The sequence below is a fragment of the Desmodus rotundus genome, chromosome 6, assembly GCF_022682495.2.
Source record: "Desmodus rotundus isolate HL8 chromosome 6, HLdesRot8A.1, whole genome shotgun sequence".
Classification (NCBI taxonomy): domain Eukaryota; kingdom Metazoa; phylum Chordata; class Mammalia; order Chiroptera; family Phyllostomidae; genus Desmodus; species Desmodus rotundus.
Window position 1 is genome coordinate 104,978,654 of NC_071392.1, and position 17,551 is coordinate 104,996,204.

At 41.2% G+C, this 17,551-nt stretch overlaps 1 protein-coding gene across 2 annotated transcripts in view; it reads right to left on the reverse strand.

Moving 5' to 3' along the window:
* STK4 (serine/threonine kinase 4) overlaps window positions 1-17,551 on the reverse strand; it is an 87,923-nt gene that overhangs the window by 30,486 nt on the left and 39,886 nt on the right. For both annotated transcript variants that reach the window (XM_024559562.3, XM_045194657.3), the window contains exon 10: window positions 9,945-10,102. In XM_024559562.3, the coding sequence (XP_024415330.1) occupies window positions 9,945-10,102 (158 nt within the window). The remainder of the gene's footprint in view (window positions 1-9,944; window positions 10,103-17,551) is intronic.

The following is a 17,551-nucleotide window of genomic DNA, read 5'->3' on the forward strand; positions in this document are numbered from 1 at the left end:
CCCGCCCCGCCCCGGCTGTTCCCAAGGAAATGTACAAGGTGAGCCTGGGGCATCTCCTCATACTAGAAAGCAAGGAAACTACCAAAAAATAGTGGACGGTATATACCCCAATAAACCAGACTGGAAAACAAAAACAAAAACAAAATTACTAGGGTCCTATCAAGATGGGGGAGAATTTGAACATAAACATGTAGTAACTGCAAGAATCAAAATGCAGCCCTGGCCAGTGTGGCTCAGTCGGTTGGAGCATCAAACTGAAGGTCGCGGGTTCGATTCCCAGTCAGCACGCATGCCTAGGCTGTGGCTTTGGTCCCTAGTTGGGATGCATATGAGAGGCAACTGATCAATGTTTCTCTCCTCCTCTCCCTCCCTCCTTTCTTCTTTCTCTCAAATCAATAAGCATGTCCTTGGGTGAGAATGAAAAAAAAAAGAATCGAAGTGTATCAAATATTTTAAAATCCATTAATTCATAATGATAGAAACAAAATCAGTGGTTATCTTTGGAGGATGCTAGAGAACCAACTCATTATTTTGAAAACTGGTACATAAAGGGGAAAAATTAAGTATATACTCTGTTTTTCCTATATCAATTTTATATGATATCTACATAATTAATGTAGTGCTTCACTATAGAAGCATTTCAATTGGCAAATGGAGAAGGAATGACTCAAACATCACCATTTTGTAACCTCTAACAAAATAATGCATCCAGGCAATGTCCCCCAGTGGCTGATAACAGAAAAAGAGATGAGCATGTACCCAGATATTTAAAAACCCCTGATAAAAGTACACATCCCACCTGTCAAATATCCCTGCCAAAAAGAGCTGAAGCTGAGTCTGATCAAGCTTCCGAACCAGCAATTCTCCAAGTGTCGCCTGCGATCCCCCGGGAAATCCCTGACACCTTCTTCTTACAGAACCTGTGAGACCAACCACTTTCACATTGATACTAAGACATCATTTGCCTATTTTATTGTGCTGACATTTGCACTGAGAGCCCAAAAGCAATGGTGGATAAAACTGCTGGCCCCTTGAAAAAGAAAAAAAGAAGACCCCCCCCCCCAAAAAAAAAACTGTTAGCCTCTTAGTATGAATCAAGAAGAGGCAGCAAGTATACCAGCGGCAACACTAGTGGCTACTGCATTCTTCCTGACCACAGGCTCCGTGAAAAAAAAGGAACAAAAAGATTCCTTCAGGAATGGCCTTGATGAAGTAGCAACAAGGTATTCATCATATTCAAGTTCGACCTTTGAGTATCTAGTGTCTTTCCAAGAGAACCTGTGGTGGAATGGAGGACTGCACGAAGCGCTTCGCTGCAAACCAAGGTTCGGTGGCTGCCCTGCAGCAAGGCACCCGCGCAAACGCGCTGCGCGCTAACCCCGCTGCTTTCTGCACGCAACGCCACTTCCACTCAGAAGAGTGACTAACCCACTGAGGTTATTCAGACTTGAATCCTGGCAGGCGTTTTCACAAAAATGAGTTGAGGCTGTCACTTCAAGAAAAACAACAGTATTGCCAGTGATGAAATTCAAACTTTCAAACAAAGATGAGAACTTTGGAATTCTACTGCTATGAACTTGACAGCTTCGCTCAGAAATTTTTCTGATGAGATTGGTGGTAACTTCAAGGAATGTGATTGTTTTTAATATTGTATAATGAAACATGCCAACATTTGGAAGATCTGCGATCTCGTAGGTAACTCAGGGAACCAATGTTTTCCAAAAGACCGATGCATGATATTACAAAACCATGTGTGAGTGAAAGTTCACTCGAAGTGCAAGACGTGCAAATCAAAAGCATGATGAGCTCCCACTTGACACTGGTCAGGTTGGCTATTGTCAGAAAAATCAACAAATAACAAACAGGGGTGAGGCTGTGAAGAACAGGGAAGCCTTGTGCACTGTTGGTGGGACTGCAAGCTGCTGCAGCCACTATGGAGCCAGTACGGAGACCCCTCAGAAAACCAAAAAATGGACATACCATATGACACAGCAATTCCACTCCTGGATACTTATCTGAAGAAAACAAAAACACAGACTCAAAAAGATACATGCACACCTATGTTCACTGCAGCACTGTTTACAACAGCCGACATATGGAAGCACCTGGGTGTCCACGGATAGATGAATGGGTAAAGAAGATGTAATATATACATATACATATACATACACACACAATGAAATATTACACAGCAACAAAAAAGAATAAAATCTTGCCATTTGCAACAACATAGCTGGATCTACAGGGTATTATACTAAGTGAAGTCAGGCAGAGAAAGACAAATACTGCATTGTTTCCCTTATATGTGAGAAATCGAAAACAAAACAAATGAACAAAAAACCAAAACAAAAACAGACTCAGAAACAGAGATCAAAGGAATGGTTTTCAGAATGGAGGGCGTGGGGGATGGGGGAAAGGTGAAGGGGAATGCAGTTAATACTATTGTGATGACGCTGCATGGGGACAGATGATTACTCCAACTAGTGAGGTGACCACACTTTAAGGCATAAAACTATCAAATCACTATATTGTACACATGAAAGTAATATAACTAATATAATACTACATATCAACTATACAGTTTTAGGAAACCAGCAGGTGTTAAGTTTCGATGTAGCCTCAAGGAAGAACATCCACAGGTATCTGAAAAGGCTACTAAAATACTTCTCTCTTATCCGACTATATTTCTTAGGTCAGACGTTCCTCATATCCTCAGCCAAAATGTGGTACAACAGCTGGGTGATAAAAGCAGGGATGATCACATGGAAACACTACAAATTTGGAAAAAACATGTAAATAATGCCATTCTTCTCACTCACTCTGTTTTTGTTTGGCAAAATATGGTTATTTTTCTTAAAAATATGTTATTTATCTTAATGTGTAATGAGTTTATAAGTAAATTAATAAAATTTAAAAAATTTCTCAGTTTTAATTTCAAATTCAGTAAATATCAACAGATACAACCCCCCATAAACAAAAGTTGCTGAGTCCCCAATAACATTTAAAAGTCTGAAGGGGTCCCGAGAACTCCTATTCTAGATCAAACTGCCAATCTACAAGAAATTCAAAACACGTATTAAACAGACTGATACAGCTCCCACAGGGGAAACTCTATGGGGTGACAACTGATTTCTTCAATGATATCAAAAAGTGGGTGTGGCTGCAGGGCATTAAGGGGGACCTACAGATTAAAAGCCATTTAAGAGATCTATCAAACAACTGTAATGTGTGAATTTTATTTGGACCCTCATTCAAACAAAGCAGGCTGGCCTGTTAGCTCAGCTGGTTAGAGCGTGGCGCTAATTCACACAAACACACACACAAAAAAGCCCCCAAAGTATGAGATGATTGGAAAGAATGGAACACTGACATGGTAGGTATTTTACGGCATTAAAAAATCATTATTAATTTGTAAAGGTGTGATAAAGATGCCGTGGTTGGTTGGTTTTCGACGCTTCACGAATTTGCGTGTAACTCCTGCACAGGTGCCGTGCTTCTTCCGGGTTGTCCAATGTTAGTGCGTGTGCTGCCGAAGCGAGCACTGTGGGCACGTTTCTAAAAGGGATCTTTATAGACATGCATGAAAATATTCTACAACGAGCTATGCCTGGGATTTTTTTTCAGAATAGTCGAGCGGTGGGAATATCAGAAGCGGAAGATTAGGCGTGAGGTGATGGTTGTTAAGAGTTGAACGATGGAAACTTTTTCAGATTCTATCTTACCAATGGAGACTGGGATATTTAAGAACGTACACTAGTTTTTAAAGTTTCATTTTGAAACAAAAGGGCCATAAATTCAAAGACAGAATGTTCTGGGAGTATTTCTTTTGTTTTTATAAGATGGCAGATAAAGTTTCGAGTTGTAGGTAGATGCCAAGGTTCCCACAAAACATCAAGCTACATCCTTGAGAGCATTAATTTAAACACGTGTAAATAAAGCATCTCCGCTATCATAGCAACAATGATACTAAATTATAAACAAGGTAATAATAATTCTCACCTCCTATCAAATGTCTGATTAATAAAGTGTAGAACCAAAAGCAAAAAGTGCAACCTAAGAAAAAATGAGTGACTGATTATGTCCTAATAGTCAGTAAAGCTTTTCCATAAAAACCCAAAGAAATCTCTACTTCACAATCATATCTGGAGCCCTGACCTAGGAAAGAGTGATTAAGATAAAGTTACATAAAACCAGAGACTATCACCCTCCTGGGGAAAACTCAGGGCTAAAATTTATCCTTCCTTACCACAAAAAGCTATGAATGGCTGATAACTTTGTAAGTACCCAGGGAATCCAATCAATCTGTCTCGTTGAGGTTATGTACTTTTATCAACTTAATTTTGAATTAATAGTTTAATGGTATTATATCCTGATGGACCCATTATGACACAACTCTGGAGAGATATTAGGTTATTAGCTCCTTAGGCTGCATTAGAATTCTATTTTTAATTTCTCTGATTGGCCAAGGGAAAATCTGGAAGGAGTACTGCACGTTCCCAGGAAACACAAGGGCACACTGGGCACTCACTCCTCGCCGGAAGGGCTCTCCTTCAGCCCCTCCTCACACACCACCCACCAAACCGTGTGCTCCCGGGCCAGTTCTCAGCACTCCCCTGCGCTGCACGCTCCTCGGCGCCTCCACGGACCCACAGACGCCCTTCCCTCCTTCTCCAGCTCCAGAACTCCTATTCATCTTTCAGAATACCCTTCAAAGGAGACTCCTGATGCCTTCCCTGGGCTCTTGCTGAAGTTCTTGCCCCCTCTTCTGGGCTTACGGGACTTTCTGCATGCACTTTAAGAACACAGTTTACCAAAATAGCCTAGAGAGGCCTTAACAGTGTAGGTGGTTAAGAGGATGGGCTCTGGAGCCAACTGCTTTGGTTCAAATCCCTGCTGTGCCACTTCTTTTCTGTAAAACCTTAATCAATTATCTAGGCCCTTTAACCCCCAGTTTTCACGTCCATCGAATGGCAATAACAACATCACCTAGGTCATGCGATAATTGTGAGGATGGAGCTAGTATACGTAAAGGACTTAGACCAATGCCTAACACAGAGCATACTCTCAATAGATGTAAGCTACTATTATTAAAACAATGCATCAAAATTATTTGATCACCTTTTCTGCTACACTATGAACTCTCTCTGGGGAGTGACTGCATTTGTTGAATTAATTCAGAGACTATGTCTGAGTATAGCTGAAAAACAGTCTCCTGACTTTAAGCCAGGCAATTGCTAGGCGCTAGGGACGCAAACATGGGTATGGGAAGTCCCGGCGGTGGAGGATCTTGCCGTGCTGCCCGTTCACACAAAGCGCACACAGAGGACTTCCAGGAACAGACTGAAGTAGTAGGTGGGGGCCAGCTACTCTCAACTCTGTTTATAGAGTAAGTCATAAGAAATCTGGAAACAGCTTCGTCTGAATAAATAGGAAGCTTACTCCAAAGCCTAAGGATACCAAGAACTAATAGCCAACGATACTTGCAAAGTTAGAAACACTGAGAAGTACTGTGGTTCTTCTAGATCTGTAGACGCGCTGGCTAACCCTAGACTAAAACCGGGACAATCTAAGGACTATTTTAAAAAACTGTTTTTTTTTTTTTTTAATTTAAGCAAGTAACATGTTAATATAGTCATACATTCTCACTGTAAAAACAGTTAAAACGAAAGTTCCTGTCCTCAAGGGTAATGACTGTTCAGTAATTTTATATCCTTTTTTTAATCTATGAAGTTACATGTGTGGCTATACACAGAAATATGTGGCATGGTTTGTGGCTTTTTAAAAACTTACACAAAGGATATCACATTGTCTGCATTATTTTGTATTTTATCACTGTCATACAATAAATTCTTATATACCCCATACCCACAGGTATGTTTCTTGACTCTATTTTTTGGACCATTGATCTATGTTGTATTTTTGTGCCAATATCACAATGTTTTCACTACTGTGGTTTTGTAAGTTTTTTAACTTCATGTATATATTGATGCCAGAGAGAGAGAAAGAGAGTGAGAGAAACATTGGTTGGTGCGCCCCAACCAGGGACTGAACCTGCAACCCAGGTACATGCCCCGACCAGGAATCAAACCCGCGACCTTTCAGTGCACCAGGCGCCGCTCCAACCAACTGGGCCACACCTGCCAGGCAGTTTTGTAAGTTTTGCCATCTGGAAATAAGCCAACCTCATTGTTCTTTTTGTTCAAAAATATCTTGGATATTTTTAAGCATTTATACTTCCATATAGGAAGTAATTATGGCATAGCGTTTCAATATATATTTACCTAGGCTTTCAAATGTGATGATACAAAATTATAAATAATAACACTTTCTTATCATTCTAACATTCTTCTGTCTCTGATGGACACTCTCCCCCTCTTTCCTCGGGGAGAGTTCATCGGTATCTTCCTTTGTGAAGGTCCTCAAATCTGCTAAATGTCAGGTCCTCTCAAAGAACAAACTTTTGGTTTCATCGACCAATTTTTTTGTTTTGTTTCACTAAATCCTGCCTTTATCTTTATCCTACTTTTATCTTCATTACAACTTGTCTTGTATTCTAAAAATAAAGTACATTTAAGGCTACAAATCTTCCTCTGAGTACCATTTTTGCTGCACCCCACAGGTCTGAATTATGGGGATCAGAATTTTAGTTTTATAATTCAGTTCTAAATAGTTTTTAAAACTTCTATTTTGATTTTATCTTTAAAGCAAGAATTATTTAGAGGTACACTTAGAGATATTTAGATGGATAAACTGACTGGCTACTTTGTTATTGTTAATGTCTAATTTTACTGCATAACTGTCAGTGAATGTGGTCTGTATGATTTCGGGGTTGAGATTTCCTTTTAAGAACCTTAAGACAGTCAGATTTTGTGATATTACACATATTTTAAAATATTCATGGATGTTTGAAAAGTGTTGCGATTTCTGTTTTATCAACCTTGTTAACTGTGTTAGTCTTGTTTTCATCTAACTGAAAGTTCACTTTTTGAGAAGAATGTTTAAATCTTCAACTATGACAGTTTTCTCATTGACATTTCTTTGTATTTCTATCAGTTTTTGGATAAAAACAGGATCAAATACGCCTTTTAGCAATATATATCTCTTTCCCACCCATTATTTGTTTTTCCTGGATTCTACTTTATTTGGTATTAATATTGTTTCACCTACTTTCTTTAGTATTTGCCTAGTGTATCTTTTTCCATTCCTCTGTTGTGAGTATTCAGTGATATTTTACTTCTCTTATAAACTACTTAGAGTTTATAAGAGTACTTAGCTGGACTTTGACAGCTGTTTTTATCCAGAGTCTCTGTCTTTCAACAGGAGGTTTTAATGCACTCACACGTACTGTGATTCCTGACGTGTCTGCATTTGAACCGCTGTCCTGTGCGCCGCTCTGCTCCAGCCACGTGGACCTCCCTCCTTCCTACGTACACCCACCCGTCCTGCTTCAGAGTCTTCGCTGTGCTTGCTGGTCCCTCCACCTTCCTCCCATGGCTCTGCTTCCCCTCTCTGCTCAGGCCTTAGCTGAATGTCTCATCCCTCTGCAAGGCCTTCTCTCACACTATCTCTTTATTGTGCTTTTTTTCCTTTAAATTACTATTACTCGAACTGACATGTGACCAGACTCCACGCCTGCTTCCCTCCCCACACTTAAGCTCCGGACAGCACGAAGCTTGTTTGTCTGGCTCACCACTCTCGGCACCCAGCCACCTCAGGCTAAAATCTTACAGTGTGTTTTTGGAATACACACAAGTCAAAGCGGATTCAAATGTACAGCGTTTTGTGGCTTTGTAAATGGCAAAATGGGAGGGTCTGAATTCTCACAAAAGTAGCACTCATTTCCAAGAATGCAATCTGTTGATAGAATATAAAATACCAGTTTTAGAAAATATTTCATTCTCAAGCACCTCTTATTTACATTTAATCACTATAAATATTAAACATTAAAGGAAATCTATGTTGCATTCTCAACTTGGCAAGTGAGGCAATTCTGTTTTAGAAGTGCAACAAGTATTGAGTTTCACATGAAAATATAAAGATTTCTGCTAGCATTACATCCTGCATTCCTGATTAAATTACTCCCTATTTGCCATTTTGGGCAAAAAGTTCATTTCAAAATAGCAACTGCCTTCACAGGAAGAAAGAGAGCATCTTTTCCGTAATTAAACGCTGCCGGTCAGGAAGTCAGAAGTCTCTGTAAGAGGCCGTTGAGGGAAGCATGTCAGCTGTCCGACGCACGCCCTTCTTTAACCTTCGTGAGGTTATTCAGCCGAGCTTCCTCACTCAGTGGGCTGGCTCTCTGGCAGATGTCACTTACAAATGTACATTTTCCTGATTTGATCCCTCCGATAAGAGTACAGGAGACTCAAAAGGGAAGTAAAAAGAAAATTTAAAAATCATGCAGCATTAATAAAATATAAATACATCCTTATCTCTGGATTTCTTCAGCACCTAATTGAAAAGAAAGAAGAGGCCTACATGACTGTACTGGGTTAGAATCATTATAAGTAGGTCAAAATGGATTCCTGGGCACTACCTGTCCCCAGAGATTCTGATTCACTGTGTTGGGGGTGCGGCCTGACAACTTCCTTAACTCATTATTTCATGTTGCTATTCTCTCTCTCTCCCCGCCCCTTGCCCCCTCCCCACCTCTCTCTCTCTTTACCCACCTACCCCACTAGTCTCTCCCTTTCCTGTTTTATAGTTTCTACCACTATCTGACCCATTAAATATTTTATTCCTTGTTTTCCATCTTCTAGAATGAAACCTCCACGAGAGATGGATTTTCGGCTGTTCTATTCATTACTAAATTCCTAGGAAAAGTGTCGAGCTCACACGGGCACTCGGAAAACTAATGAATAAATGAGTGAACAAATGGACAGCAGTGAGAGGTGATGATGCTGAGATGATGAGTAAATGAACCAACAGATGCGCAAACAAATTAAACCTGGGCTCTAACATGGGTTCAGTGCCTAACCAGTTAAATAACCCCAAGTGAGCTATTCTGGTCCTCAAAAGATCTCTGTCACCAGCTGGATGACTATGACATTGCTGCCGCTCTACAAAGTAGAAACTGTGTTATGGAAGAGCGACATCATTTCCTCTGAGCCAGTCGGCAGGACAGTGGAAAACCAGAACTAGAAAGGCCTCTCTCTCAGAGTCCAAATATAACGCCTGAACTAAGCTCTTACAATCAACAAAAAAATTATAACAGAATTTAAGAATGTAAATTTTTTAAAAGAATGTAAAAATTAAATATTCCTAAAGAGAAAATTCTTCTCTAAAAATATTCAGGAAAGGAATGCACACTCCTTAGCTTACTTTTTCTTCCAAATTTTTTATTGCCTCTGCTCATTAAATCTCTGTGAACATTAACAAGTGTCTGTGGCTGAGAGAGAATGTTCCACAGCAGGGAGGAAACAACACACCCAGTTTTTCATTAGAAACTGTGGAACAACTAAATATTCACCCTGGGCAAAATTCAGAATAATCCTCTCAGAGACCCTAAAATTAGGATAGTGCTTAGCAAAACAACGACGACACTAGAAAACAGCATTAACCAGCCTCCAGCCTAATGCTCAAGGACAAACTCCCAGTCTCCAACAAACTGTTAAAGACAGCGCATTTTCAGTGGACGACTGAATATTTCTTTTTCCATTAACAACCTCAAACTCAACATGAGAAAAATGGCAAGTGAATAAAGGACTTTTAAAGTGAAAAAGATGCCATTCATTGGGAGAACCAGAACTGCTCCAGTGTCAGTCAAAACGCTGTGTGGAACCCATGAGGCCCCCAGCCCGGGAGCGGCTTCCAGGCGGGGCTGGAGGAGACTTGAACCCTACGGGAAAACGCCAGGCACTTTCGGAGAGGCGACAGAACTGCATGTGTGACACTTCCAACAGCTTTCTCAGCAGGCACAGCCGTTTACTTCCGGCACTACTTACAAACTCGTAGTCTCCATCCTGGGGCACTTTCCAGTCTGAAGAGTTCTTCAGCGGGCCTGGAGCGCTCTTGCCAAAGCTGTTGATCTGATTTTCCTTTTCTTTTTGTTCGAAGTATTCGAGGAAAGATGGTTTTGCAGGCTGCATGGTCTCATCCCTTCCTGAAAACCAGGAAAAATGAAAGGGGAAATACATCTCAGGCCTCGGATAAGTTTAATACATAGACCTATCTCCATCCAGATGGGCAACAGCCTCTGGGTCTGGGGCTTTTGGTTGGATAAGGACGTCTTCAAAAATCTCATGAAAACGTACCAATGTTCACTAAAAATATTCCTCACACAATTTCAGAGGATTCACAGCCCACCTAAAACACATGCAAAGATTTCCTCAGGGGCCCCTTTTTAAGGGGAAAAAGACTAGGGTGATACAGTGACTCTGAGTAAGGTGCAATAGTATTTTTTGGGTCTCCTATAGCAAATAGGTCCTGTAATATGGGACTGAAAACAGACAAGCAAGTAAAATATTTATTAATCATCTACATATACAATGTTCTCTATAGTCACTGCAGTGGGAAAGGGCTACTCAGTATGATTCAGGAGAGTGGCTTTCCTTGATACTCTCACTTGGATTAGTGAGAAAAATATGCATAAAAAAGAAAATACAAGTAAATCAAATCCACTCCACAAAATGTTATATAACTTTATTTTATTTTAACCTTTACTATATTTTATTCCATTACCATTTAGCCCCCTCATGCCCCCTCACCCCAGCAATTACCACACTGTTGTCCATGTCTGTGAGTTCTTTTCCCTTTTTGCTCAATCCCTCCCTTCCCCTCCCCCCACTAGCTGTCATCCTGCTTTCCATCCCCACTTGAGTCTGTCCCCATTTTCCTTGTTAGTTCAGTTTGTTCATTAAGATTCCACACATGAATGCAATCATATGGTATTTGTCTTTCTCTGACTGGCTTATTTCACTGAGCATAATGTTCTCTAGGTCCATCCATAATGTCACAAAGAGTAAAACTTTCTTCTTTTTTATGGCTGAGTAGTATTCCATTGTGTAAATGTCCCATAGTTGTTTTATCCACTCATCTATGACAGACACTTGGGCTGCTTCCCTATCTTGGTAAATTTAAGTAACACTGCAATGAACATAGGGGTGCTTATGTCCTTTCAAATTAGTGTTTTGGGTTCCTTTGGATATATTCCCAGAAGTGGGATCGCTTGTTCAAAAGGGAGATCCCTTTTTAATTTTTTGAGGTATCTCCACACTCTTTTCCACAGTGGCTGAAATGTAATATGACTTTAAAATACCATTTACATCACAGCCAGTCCTTGCAGCTGACTGGCCTGGGTAAATCCCTCCCATTGACCTGCCAACAGCAACCAAGGCTCAACTATAAGAGGAGGGTGTACTCAGCCCACACGAAGGGCGCACCTCGAGTACCCAGCGTGGGTGATAGGGAAGGCCGTGCCACTGGACCCTACAGGACACCTACTACATTAGGCCATACTACCAAGACATGGGAGTCAAAGCAGCTCTACCAAATACACAGAAAAAACACAGGGAGGAGGCCAAAATGAGAAGACAAAGAAACATGGCCCAAATGAAAGAACAGATCAAAACTCCAGAAAAAGAGCTAAATGAAATGGAGATGAGCTATCTATCATATGCAGAGTTCAAAACACTGGTTATAAGGACGCTCAAGGAACTTAATGAGAACCTCAACAACATAAGAAAGATCCAGTCAGAAACAAAGGATACACTAATTGAAGTAAAGAACAATTTATAGGGAAACAACAGTAGAATGGATGAAGCCGAGAATCAAATCAATGATTTGGGACAGTAGAAGCAAAAAACAACCAATTAGAACAACAAGAAAAAAAGAAAAAGAATCCAAAAGAACAAAGATAGTGTAAGCAGCCTCTGGGACAACTTCAAGCATTCCAACATTCGCATCACAGGGGTATCAGAAGGAGAAGAGAAAGAGCAAGAAATTAGAAATCTGTTTGAAAAAATGAAAGAAAACTTCCATAATTTGGTGAAGGAAATAGACATGCAAGCCCACAAAGCTCAGTCCCAAACAAGATGGATGCAAAGAGGCCCACTCCAAGACACATCATAATTAAAAGGCCAAAGGTTAAAGATAAAGAGAGAATCTTAAAAGCAGCAAGAGAAAAGAAGTTAGTTACCTACAGGGGAGTTCCCATGGGATTGTCAGCTGACTCCTCAAAAGAAACTTTGCAGGCAAGAAGGGATTGGCAAGAAATATTCAAAGTCATGAAAAGCAGGGACCTAGAGCCAAGATTGCTCTACCCAGCAAAGATGTCATTTAGAATCGAAGGGCAGATAAAGAGCTTCTCAGACAGGAAAAAACTAAAGGAGTTCATCATCACCAAACCATTATTACATAAAATGTTAGAGCTTATTTAAGAAAAAGAAGATCAAAACTATGAAAATAAAATGGTAATAAATACATATCTATCAACAACTGAATCTAAAAAAAACTAAGCAAACAACAGAGACAGAATCATGGATATGGAGAGCATTTTAATGGTTGTCAGATGGGAGAGGGGTGTAGGGAAATGGGCGAAGAGGTGAAGGGATTAACAAGTACAAATAGGTAGTTATAGAACAGCCATCTGGATGTAAAGCACAGTGTAGGAAATGGAGTAGGCAAAGAACTTGTACACATGACCCATGGACACGAACAGTGGTGTAGGGATTGCCTGAGGGAGTGTGGGGTGCTGGGTGGAGGGGGCAAAGGGGGAAAAAGTGGACAACTGTAACAGCATAATTGATAAAATATAATTAAAAAAATAAAATACCATTTACAAATGGTTTATGATAAAGTTAGGGGGAAAATGTAATATAATATTATATCACAGTATGATACAAATTCTGTAAAATAGCATACATAGAAAAAAATGACTGAAAAAATATACAAAAATGTTAATAGGATTTGTCTCTGATAGGAGGATTGTAGGTGATTTTATTACTTCTTTTAAATGTTTTTCTTTTTTTATTTTAAATAATTTTTTTATTTTTCAATTACAGGTTACATACAATATTATACTAGTTTTGGGTATACAGCCCAGTGATGAGACATTCATTTAATATACGAAGTGGTAACCTTGATAAATCTAGTGCCCATCTGACACCATACCTAGTTCTTTTAAACATTTTTGAAAAGAAGATAGTACAGGTAAGTATTGAATTGACAGAAGGCACCCGTCCCCTGCAATTGAACCTCCTGACCTTGCCTGGTCCAGTCTCAGGCCAGCAACCCGACTGCCTCTCAGACATTTGTCATTGTACTATCTCCGCTGCTGGCTTGAACAGCAGCCAGTCCCAGATCTGCCCACTTCCAGATGTGGCCAACAGCTCACTTCGCCGTTGGGTGCCTCCTCCCTTATCAGGAATTGCACACAGGATTTGCTAAGACCAGTCAATGATTGTGTGTTGAGTGTGCATTTTGTTTTGTCTGTGCTAGGTACGATGGTCAGTGCTTTTCACGCTTACTGTTTCATTTGCAAGTTAAATTTAAGGTAGTGTTTCATCGCACAGTTCTGAAGGAACTACAACAAAATAAAACTTGTAAAAACGGGGGTGCTTGGGACTTGCCGACAAACCAGGAGGCTAAGCCCTTCCGATTGGCGCCCTTCTCTGGGACCACCGACTCTGCAGCAAGCCTACACGTGGTCCTACACACGGACGGGGGTGTTTGGAGAGCCTCCCTGAGCCAGCAACTGCTGGCGTGTGAGGAATGCGGTGCGCTTTTACACAAAATACCAGATGCCTGGTCAGCTGAACAGAATAGGAAGTCTGGAAACAACAGAGAAAGCCCGAATGGCTACCCAAACAACTGGAGAGCTATTCGGAAAAAGATTAAATTGGAGCCACACCTCATACCTTAAACTAGGAAAACTCCAAAAGGAGAGCTCTCATTGTAAAAATGGAAACCATAAGTATTGGAAGAAAGCATGTGTGAGTACATTTAAAACCTGGGCGTGGAAAAGGCGTTCTAACTACGGCAAAAATCCAGATGCAGTAAAAAATGGATGGATGAAAACCTTTTGTGTGAAGAAAACACCCATTTTCAAAAATTAATAAGCACACGCACACGATAAGCCAAGACAAACAGTGAACTGGAAGAAAACATTTACCACAAATACCAATTTTTAAAAGAATTTTCTTTTTAGAAAAATTTAAGAGTTCTTTATATATTAGGGAGCTAAGCTCCTAAAATACATAAAGAATTCTGAAAATCAAGGAAGAGAAGACCAAAAGAAAAGAAAAAGGGCTGAAGACATGAAAAGATAGTATGTACACAGATACCCAGTTAGCCCTTAAACCTGATAAAAATGCCTAGGTTCACTGGTAATCAAAGAAACAAAACTATTTAAGAGATGCAACTGTTCACACTTCAGATGGGCAAAAATTCAAAAGCTTGACAACTCCGTTTGCTGGCCAGGGTGTGGGGACATGCGCTTTCCTATTTCCTACGCTGCTGGAGCGCAAATAGTCCAAGCCCTGCCGCGGAGATCCGGCAATACCGCGACACCAAAACACGAAACGGGGGAGGGTACAGAAGAATCCTCCGCTGGCGTATTTGAACGGCAAGGACTCTGAGCTTTTCTCCTTAAAGGCTTTGAAGGAACAACTCCCTGTTACCAGTGAGCACACCGAAGGCTCCGATCTGGGTCTCTACATACCAAAGGAACTAAGGCTTCTTAAGAGAAAGAGCTTATTCCAGGTCTAGCGCATGGAAAGTACAAAGTGGGCCTGCACATCTTTTTGTGTCAAAAAAAAAAAGTATTCAAAACCTAATGGAGACACATCAACAGGATAGCGGAGCCACCTCGAGGGGCCCCACTGGTATGTTTCGGGACACTGAGCGTCAAAAACAGGACATCGAATAAAAAGAACTCAAGAGCTCAGAGGAATAATTTGAAAGTGAAGAAGGTTGGGGAGAGAAGGGAAAAAGCTCTTCTTTATTAGAATCACCACTTGACAATTGTTTAATGGCAGCGAAAGAGAATATCCTCTTTCTTAGAAAACACACACAGAGTATCTCCCTTCTTAGAAAATACACACTTAATGTTTGAGAGTAAATTGTGTGTATCATCCACAAAGCTCTCCTCATTACTTCTGTCACTTCGTGTCTGTTTACCCATCCATCATTTTATGTGCACAGAATAATGACTGACACTAGTTCATCGATAAAAATGACAACTTCTGGAGGGAAATAACAGGTAATTTAAAATATGTTCTCCTATGGAATTGAAGCAGGGTGCAGCCAAGAGGAGGGCCCCAAGAAGGGATTTGTAATGGGGTCCAGGACTCGGGGTGTCCAGGAAATATTAGAAAAATGTATGTAGGATGTCCTCACCCCCACAGGCCTGAGCCAGGAGGGATGGGATACATGGAACAGGGCCATTCAGAGCTGTTTTGGGTAGCAACAGCTTTGTAGCTAACCCCTGGCAGTCATTTAACATATCTATAACCTTTAACTGGTTTCATAGATATGTTAAATAGCTGTGGCCCTGCTTTGAGCCAGGGAGATGGGAGTGACTTCCACCCAAGATGGGACTGGGAAGCAACTCCCCCTGGTTACAGCCCCTGCGTTGAGAGCTTGGAGATGATTGGCTCCATGCCATGGGGCCACACCTGCCCAGACTTACTATGGCAGCCCAGTAAAGCTGGAAGAATACGGGGATGCTGGCAGGTGTAGCTGACTGTAGGAGGAGTCGGAAATGGGGCTGCAAAGGAAGATGGGTGCTGGGATTTAAACCTAGGCATGGCAGCCATAGAAGGGGGAGGAGCACAAGGTTTTGGGGGAGAAAGGAGTAAGCCATGCGGCTCTGAAGTAAATGGGGAGGACCACAAGGTTTTGGAGGAGAAGGAGGAGACCACGCGGCTCCAAAGTAAATGGGGAGGAGACCATGCGGCTCTGAAGGAAGGAGTGAACCACGAGGCTCTGAAGCAAGTAGATAGATAGAGGTCCATGTGGTTCTGAAGTGGGGAAAAGGACCACGCGGTTCTGAAGGAGAGTAGAGAGGACCACGAGGTTTTGGAGTGCTTCTTCTTGCCACGCGGCTTAGGCAGCAGGAGAGACTTTGCCAGGAAGAAAGGGGAGAAAGGACTCTTGCTGGTGGGCCATGAGAAGGTGCCACATGGCTTTGGATTAACTGGAGATTGCAGCAGCCACCCAGCTGATGGTGCCGGGAGCCTGAATCACGGACTTCTACTTCTTTTCCTGAGACACGGTACCCAGGACTGGACACAGGGAGAGGGAAGGACTGTGCATCTGTGGGTATTCTAGAGGACTTTAGTATCTTATTGAAGACATTAGGCCATTACTCTAAGTCTATGTAACTTTTAAATAAACAATTCCTTTCCTTTTCACCAGTCTCTGGCATTGAGAGACGTCTTTCCTCTGGCGGTGGGCATTGCGAACCTAGCAGGTGGGCGTGGGGGGGAGGAACCTCCAGAGATAGAAAGGTGGAATCCTTTCTGTAATAATTTATCGTGAACCACCCCCTGCCTCTGCTCTGTAACAGAATTGTTACAAAAACCACAGGCATTTTTTTAGGAAAGCACCATATCTAACAATACGAATTGTATAATTAGTGCTATATACTTCTATGATGCTTCATTAATTCCTTTCAGATGTAATACCGGTGGATTTTAGAAATTCAGTCTTTAAAACAGGGATGAAACACTAGAAGTACCTTTTCTGTGGTCTCATTCTAAAACAGCATAAAAAGCAAAGGAATGTTTGTTAAGCCAAAGCATAACCATGTGTCTTGTTTCTATCACTGTTTACATGAGAAGATGAGGGCATCTGCTCCCTTGACATTTTAGTTCTCTTATTTAATGAGCAGCCCTTCCCAACTCAGTTGAAGACTTCTAATATTTCTGGAGTTAAACCACCAACTATTCTTTGTCTTTCTCAGCTGAGTGCTTCACTGACAGGTTACGTTTATACGGAAGAGATATTACTCCTGTGACCAATGTATCTTTAAACACACTGATCAAATTATGCTACCTGCTCTCAGCCTGATTCTTACAGACTGATAAGAATTCTCGGTAAATAGATCTGCATTACTACCACAGTTAGTATTGAGGTACGTTGTTTGTAAAAGTGGACACAATCATTTCTTCCTGATGTCTTTGTCCTTTGTAGTGCCCTCCCACGACTCTGGGCCTGGCCAGGATGACTTGCTTTGGCCATTGAGACGATATCAACTATGTGAAAAGTGCTTCTGTGTCCTACCACCATGCAAATAAACCTGGGGGAGCCTGCTAGCTGCTGAAATACCACATGGAGAGAAGCCTTAGTCAACAGATGTCTCAGCTGAGGCCTTCATAAGTCGGCCAGCGCCAGCTGCTATGCACCAGCTGACCTCTAAGTTTTGAGGTGATGCAGCAAAAACTAACTCATACTATCTATCTTTCCCGAATTCACACACACCGCTCTATCTACAAGAAGAGTTCCATTCTTTGGGAACCCAAGTTCAAATTCAACTTACACGTAATGGATACCTTCTAAGTTTCCAGCTTTTTACTAGGTACTTTACATGAAGTTCGCATCCCAACTTCAC